We start from the raw sequence: 8008 nt of genomic DNA, 5'->3' as shown, positions 1-8008 counted from the left end.
AGCAGCTTTCTTGTGGCGGCAAACATTCGTCGAGTGACCGTCCCGGTTACAGAACGAGCACCAAAATTTCTGGTCACTCGTCTTGGAACGTCAGTTTTCTTGTCGCCTGGCGTCGGCGGCTTCGTGGCGGACTTGGCGACAGCGTCTGGTTTGCGGCTCGTGTCTGGACGCGAATTCAAATCACTGAGCAAGCATAATGGTGTCCTGCAGCGTCTTCGGGATATTCTGGGAAATGGAACTGGCCGTCTCCGATCTGGGGTCCTGCTGATTAAACCAACGCTTCACAGACTTGGACACGTCATCTGATGAATTGCGACATGAGATGCAAAGACTTTGTCGTGTACGCTTGCTGAGATCCTTGGAATCGCAACTCGAACAACTTGATCAAAGCCTTCATCTCAAAGTCACGGTCACGAAACAGTTCACGGGTCTTGTCCTTAAAAGTGCCCATGTGGCTGGCACTGGGTTGCCGTTTTCGTCCTTTCGAGGTTGGCGAGCACAGTGCCCACAAACTCGCCCGACGTTTCACTCTCCATAATTCGTCGCGGTGCTGGGCATAATACTGCTTAGTGCTGAAGATACAGAGCTCCAGGTCTTTCGTTTCTTAGGCCTTGGGAGATTGGCGGTTCGCCCTTCTTTTTTAGTGGCAGGGGCGGCTGCGCTTGCGGCTGCGACTGCGCCGATAGCAGCTGTTCTTTGGAAGGCATTCGTTTGCGCCATAAACGCATTGAGCTGTTGTTGCTGCTGCTGGTGCGAATACTTTAAAAAACGGGAAAACTGACCCATATCAAACGCCGGAGGCGACGCGGGCTGCGGTGTCTGCTCGGCCTGGAGCCGTGCCAGGGGCTTGAGCTTGAGCCTGCACACCTGCAGCGTTTGCGGCTTGCTTAGGAGCATGCGACGTTGCGTCGTCTTCCTCACGCTGGCGTCTTGCCTGACGTGGTCTTCAGTTTGGGCTCCTGTAATTGTTCGTTGGTCACATTAAAATTGACTTTTGGCGAATGAGATTCGACCGGCTTGCTGATGGAACGTTTCAGCAGTGTATTAACTGTCCCGCACTTGGAGCGTTGAGTCTCGACGGGTTTAAACGAATACTTTATTGGCTTGGTTTTTAGATGGGAAAATCGAGAAAGAGAAATAAAACTAAGGGACTAAATCCTAAGATATGAATGCAGCGGCAAAGCCGGCATACACTGGCAATGGCAGCGAATAAAAAGGAAAGACTTGAACTTGAACTTGCTGTTCATCTCGGCTGCGACACCGTTCATCTGTTCCGGAATATCGGCTGGAGGTGACGCGGCGTTCTGGTCGCGTTACAGCACAAGCCTTGCCTCGGCGTCGACTCGAGTTGCACGATTAAAGGATATATTGGCAAATAATTAGACGGGCACGGGAATTACGGTCCATTTGGCCACAGGTTCAAAGCTCGTAAGACATAAATAATGCGACTTTTGTTTAAATGTATAAGTACAGGAAAATATAGCTTTTGGCGCATAGCACATCACTGGATGTGGGTGGAAGCAATGCCAACCGTTAGCCGACACAAAGCTGCTGGAACGGACGGCCTTACTACCGAATTTGCAGAGCCATGATGTCCATCCTTGTTCCAGCTCTTACAAAAGAGTGAGAAAGTAGAATCTGTAACGTGATGATTTGCCCGTCTCCTTCACGTTTTTTTTGGATTGTTGGCCGACATCGTGCTTTAAATCTAGGCACAAAGTGCTAACAAAGGCTGTCTCCACGAAACTTAATATTGCCCGATAATTTTAAATTGCTAGCATAAGAAGCAATTAGTCCGTCCTATCCTCGTCAAAGTATATACATTCGTCAAACATAGCATTGACATTTCGAATATTAATACTTTAAATGCTCTCATCATTTCATCCCATTTTACAGTGCTAAGGTTTTGTGCAAACTCAATCGGATTGAAAGTATCACCATCCCTTCACCAACACGAATGGTCCGAATCTATTCGCAACCGTGTAATTTGTCAGTCTCGTGTTTTGGACTGTATTTCTCCCAGAGAAGCCGAATATAGCCAGAGCGATCGGCCGTCGGCTCCTTCCTTATTGTAACGAGGCACCTTCTGCTAGTACTGCTTCAGTACAGCTAATCTACACCGATATAGTATAGGCAAGATACTTCCGATTACTTACGTACACGACGTTCAGAGGAAGTGTAATATGGCACCTTTCGCTAGTACTGCCTCAGTATTAGCTAACCTACACTGATTACAGTGAAGGTAATGGTGCCGCCGAATACTTCACGTACACGACGTGCAGAGGAAGGGTTGATAAGAGTTATTAGCAACAAAAGTCAAATATAGTATGGAAAAAACTCTATTTAATAAATCAAGTTTAAACAAATTGCAATCTTTTTTGAATGACTTAATATAGTAGTCTAACTATGTATTACGACTCATTGCCCGCCGCCCATCCGCGCGTCTAGCATCGATTGGCGGGGGTGATTTAAATACTTTAATCAACCAATGTGTAGACGGGCACTACTATAGTATTTACGCACACACCTTCAGGCGCAGTGAGGAAGCGGTTTGACCGTCTTCTCTCACGTACAGCGAGGTAGTTGGTGGGCACCTAAGCAACCTCATCCAACGAACTATTTACCTTAGTACAAGTCTCGTCACGGAAGCGGTTATCCGGCTTCACGTGCGCATAAAGAAGTTTTGAGACTGATTCATATATAATCGAATTATATATAAATACTTTTAACCAGCAAATAGATGCCATCTCTGTAGGTGTGCACCCCTACGTGGCGAGTGTATTATCTGAATACATCGTCTTATGAATAACGCTAGCCGTCATCCCTTACAAAGTGAATGCACCGATCTGCATCACAAACACAAGGGTGCACCCCAGTGGCAGGCCTAATTACTTTACATAACGTAATTGACCATCTCGTGAAAAACACAAATGAACTTTATGGCTTTGTTTACTATTAGGGCAACTTTTTGCCCGTTACACAATGAACAGAGCTGTCGCATTGCTGCTACAATATAACCGTGTACGGTAATACTCTAAAATGGAATAAATATAGAAATATCTAAGATTATATATATAATCTGATAATTCCTCTTATAAGTATAGATTTATGTAAAGGACACCCCGATACAGGAAGATTCTAAGTTGCTAAGCAATTATTGAGAAACAAGAGAAAAAAAACAAAACTAGTCCGAACTTCATTTATTTATTAAGACCTACTAATTGCTCCCACGCCTTCGCGCGTCTAGTGTACCGGGGTGTATCGTTTCATAAAATTAACACTTAAAGGTTGTTAATTAATATATTATTTTAAAGGTAGATAATATCTGGAGAATATTACTTTACATTGTATTTTTCGGTAAGTTTATCCATAGATAGATATAGGCCATTATATCTACTTGCTCCGCGGTCCAGTCAGCACTGGACGCGCACAAAGAGAGAGACACAGACAAGACTTTATTACATGTTCTGTATTAGTATACAATTAAGTTAGTATTAAATAGATAGAAATAGAAGAACTTAATTATATTATATACAATTTACTTAAACCCTCTAAAAGGCAAGTGTTTTTAAGAGAGTCTTCCTCTGCACGTACTAGTTTACGTGAGGTAACGCGAGGCACCACTCGCACTGAAGCAGTGCGAAGTGGACTTGTACTGAAGCAGTACAAGTCGGTAGTGCCCCTTTACGCCTGGTAGCACTATGTGGTCCGTCCAAGGACCACAATTCTATCATCATCTAACATGTCCATGTTAGATGATAATGCAAATACGCATTCCGTTTCGCGTGATAGCTACTCCTAAGTGACATAGAAAGGAGTGCGGTCGAACGGTGAGCTCGACCATAGGAAATGAACCCATGCTAGCCATGCTGTCCGATTTGGACAGGGATGCCCTCCATTCAGCCAACACCAAGCTCATACAACATGAATTTGACGAGGCGAAGGAGAAGGTAGCCTTGCTTAATCAGCAAGGCTCTCAACAGGCAGAACTGTTGAGGTTACAACAGGTACAGACCCTGTACCTAGGATGGCGCACATGCGTCGTCCCGAAACCTTAAAAATAGACATCTCTGAGTATAGGGGAGTCGAAGAAGACTCCCTGTTAAGATGGTTCGTCGAGTTGGACGATGTCATAAAGGCTCGTCACATCGTCGACGAGCAAATGCGACTTGCATTTGCTCAATCAAACTTGACATGTTATGCCAAAACTTGAGCACTAGGCCTCAAGTTGTGTGACCCATATGGATTTGGCTCGCAAGAGGATTTTATCGCCCGGCTAAAACAGACGTTGAACCTCCTAGGGCTGAGTTCAATGCTCGATTAGAGCTTCTGAAACTCAAACAAGGCAAGCGTGATGTGCACGCTTATGCCCAGCATATACGACTTTTAGCGAGTTGTATCACAAACAACCCAGTCCATGAATACACGTTGATTACGGTGTTTATGCAAGGTCTTACGGATGGTCCCGTAAAGACCCACCTGTATCGCTTGGAACTGGATACACTTGAAGAAGCAATATCCCTTACGGAATAGGAGGACTTCAGCTTGAGACAGGCTCAAGCTAGTCCGTCATCGTTTCGTCCTCCAAGACGACACGAGCTTGGAGGTCCAGAACCTATGGACCTCTCTTTTGTCATAAGTGATATATTTCACTTTATAAACAATAAGCGATTGCAGAAATGCAATCGCTGTCAAAAGTAAGGTCACTAATCTCATGAGTGCAGTGCATCACGCACAGTACCGAGAAATACTGAACGTAATTATGGACCGAATGCCAAAAAGGACAACGGTCGCGGGTCCGACGTTGTTGTGAAATCGCAATAACGAGGCGGACCGCAAAAAACCGGTCGGAGTCAGTCGGGACGCAACGCCCTAATGATCCAGCAACCTAAAGAGTATCTGCAAATCTCTTGACAAAAGTTGCTCCAGACACACAGTCGTTATGTGTCTCCGCATCTAGCGATGAGGTATCCCTCATCACCTTAAAGTTAAAAGAGACAAAAGATTTGTCACTAAGAGCCCTACTGGACTGTAGGACGTCGAATAACTTTATTCGTCGCCAGTCGCTAGAGGGTTGTAGACTTCAATATGTTGAGCGCGACATCCTTTCAACGAGAATGACGGTGCGTCTAGCGACAGGTGCATCGGTAACAGTGATGAAAGCGCAGTGAAATTTCACTACACATTCAAAGATTTAGAGTGTGATGATGATTTCATCGTGCCGCTTTTGAATGAAAAACTTGATGTCATCCTCGGTTTATCTTGGCTCAGAAAGTACGAGCCAATAATCAGCTGGCAGCATCGATCCGTAAAAATGCCTGCCACTTGTTCATCAGATGGCCATCTGATGAACGTCTTGGAGCGTTCTCACAAGCGTATGGATGTACTACGAGTGAGTGCAAAGACCTTACTTGTGGTACGGTCGTTAGTACGACTGAACAAGATCACAGTGTGATTACTAATCACCCTGTGGGGTCAGCTGCCGGCGGCTGTGCGAATGCACAGGCAGCTCCGAAGGTCCGCCACTCGAATAAGTCAAGTGAATTGAGACATGAATGTACGCCTAGCGGGCGACATTCAAGAAAGATACCGGTTGTCCAAAAAATGGACCACACTTTGATCCTCGGTCGAGTAGAGAGTCGACCGTAGAGAACCCGACAGTGATAGCGCAATCACAGTCAGAAGACGTTGAAGGAATTAGTCGCCACGTTCTCAAGAAGAGAATTCCTCAAATATTTAATGCTGAAGTGGCTAGACTTCAGCATCCCGAGGGATTGATCCCTCGGCATCCTGTGGATATATCCCAGTAAGAAATCGAGACATTGAATGCCTTGGTTAATGACGGATCAAGAGTATGCGCTTATACTCTTGATCTGTGTGCGCCTTCAAAAGTTAGCTTCGGAGATAACTCAATTACCAACCCTAGACCCAAGCAATTCTTGAGAGATCTGCATAGTGGTAGAATAAAGCAGATATGCGTACTCGTCACAGAGGACGAATACGTAACCGATATACGGTCAGCGGTAATTGTTGCAGAGAACGAACGGGTTCTCAGCAGCCCATTCATTGAAGAAAGTGTTCTCGATGTGATGACTTGGATTGAGATATATACTTCTCAATCCTGGTAATCACTTAATACAAATTATTTATGTAAGGATTTGATTGAATTCAGGGATGAATCCCCTGAAACAGTTCCATGCGTTTTGCCTAAGGATAAAAGCCTTCGACATGAGACCGAGCTCAAACCGGGCTCGAAGTACTGTGTCATGAAGCAGTGCCCACTGCCTCGTGAACAAGTATTTGCGATCGATCGTTTTTCTAACGATCGATTAAACGCGGTTAGTCAACCTTCCCACGTAGCTCTCCGACCATCTGTGTACGAAAGGCCACAGGAGGGTGGCGGATAGTGCACGAATTCAATAAACTGAATGCTGCAACGGTACTGGCTTTAACGCCGAAATCTAGAGAAGACGTAATCAAGATGGTATGTCTGAGAGTACCCTGTTTTTGTCTATGGATCTTATGGATAGATTTTATCAGATCCTTATGCGTGAACGGGATATCCCGTACACAGCAGTGAGCACTCCAAGCGGGATGCTCTAGGCATAGCTAGTAATGCCACAGGGGCTTAGTGACGCCCCTGCAACATATAACAGATGCGTAACAAATCTGTTGAGACCGGTGAGAGAATTCGCACCGAGTTGTTTTGACGATGTGTTCTTCCATTGCCGGGCCATGGACGGTAAAACGGACGTGGAAGTTCATAAAATTCACGTTCGGCAGGTTCTTACACTTATAGAAAAGCATAAGTTGCATGCAAATCTCAAGAAGTGTATATTCGCTGCAAGCAAAATACCACTACTTGGGTGCATCTTCGGTAAACACGGCGTGCACCCTGATCCCGAAAAGATCAAGGCAATTACCGACAGGCTAGTTCCAGTTGATGTCAAGGGACTAAAAAAATTCCGTGGATTAGCGGCGTACTTGCACAAGTACTCCCGCGATTAAGACGAGATGACAATTCATCTCTCTCGTCTCTTGAAAATTGACGAGAAATGGCTATGGTACGCTGATTGTCAGCGCTTCCTTGAAGGTATCAAGCAAAGCTTGATGCAATCGCCCATCTTGGCGATTGCAGATCAAAATAGATCATTTCATGTGGTCTGTGACGCCAGCAATTTCGCAATCGGCTGTGCGTTAATGCAATACGATACAGATGGCGCGGTCTGTTACCAGTCGCGTACGCTGCAACCAGCTGAACGCAATTTCTCAGTGCATGACAAGGAACTCCTTGCCATGAAATATGCACTGGCTAAGTTTAGGGTCTATCTCCGATGAGATAGACCGCTCATCGTATATACGGACCATGCGTCATTACGCACGGCCATATAGAGCCCACACCTCTCGCAAAGAATGGCGAGGTGGCTATCCTTTTTCGCGGAATATAATTTCTCCGTGGAATATAAACCAGGACGACTTAATGTCGTCGCTGATGCCTTATTACGCCGACCCGACTTCGAGTCAGCAGTGCACTCCAATAGTTTAAGTAATCCTACTGTTGCAACACTCATTTCAAGTGTTCCGTCATCAATCGTGTTTGATGACATGAAGAAAAACTATGCAGAAGATAAGATCCTTCTGAGTTTAATGGATCATCTCATGAGTCCATCCGATAAACCTTGTAAAGCTTTACCGGCATTATATCGATCGTCATACAATTGATTCACAACTTGCGACTACTGACAATGACAACAATGATAGAGGTCACGGGTCGCCCAATCAATTGGGCGACGCTTCTGGCAATGTCTGCACTGACGGCGACCAAGCGCCGGTCATGACTGCTGGCAGTGACAGCAACGATAGCAGCTCTAACGGGAGCGACAGCGACATTGACAGCTGTGGTGACAAAAGTGACGAGGATGCCAACCAGTTTTCGCTCGCAACGGGCGGCAGCAACGCCAAAACACGCAACGGCTTTTTGTATTACACAGTCGTTGTCGGTGACACT

At 45.5% G+C, this 8008-nt stretch overlaps 1 protein-coding gene across 1 annotated transcript; it reads right to left on the bottom strand.

The window, feature by feature from the left end:
- Positions 1-525: 525 nt before the first annotated feature.
- CCR75_009475 (uncharacterized protein) lies at positions 526-897 on the bottom strand (the record flags this gene model as incomplete). The annotated part of the gene is made up of 1 exon (XM_067967514.1): positions 526-897. One exon carries the CDS (start codon positions 895-897, stop codon positions 526-528), a length of 372 nt encoding a protein of 123 aa, XP_067816310.1.
- Between the last annotated feature and the right edge of the window lie 7111 nt (positions 898-8008).

Source organism: Bremia lactucae, linkage group LG14 (genome assembly GCF_004359215.1).
Source record: "Bremia lactucae strain SF5 linkage group LG14, whole genome shotgun sequence".
Taxonomy (NCBI): domain Eukaryota; phylum Oomycota; class Peronosporomycetes; order Peronosporales; family Peronosporaceae; genus Bremia; species Bremia lactucae.
Note: the sequence above shows the minus strand (reverse complement) of the source record. Positions and strands in the feature narration are given on the sequence as shown.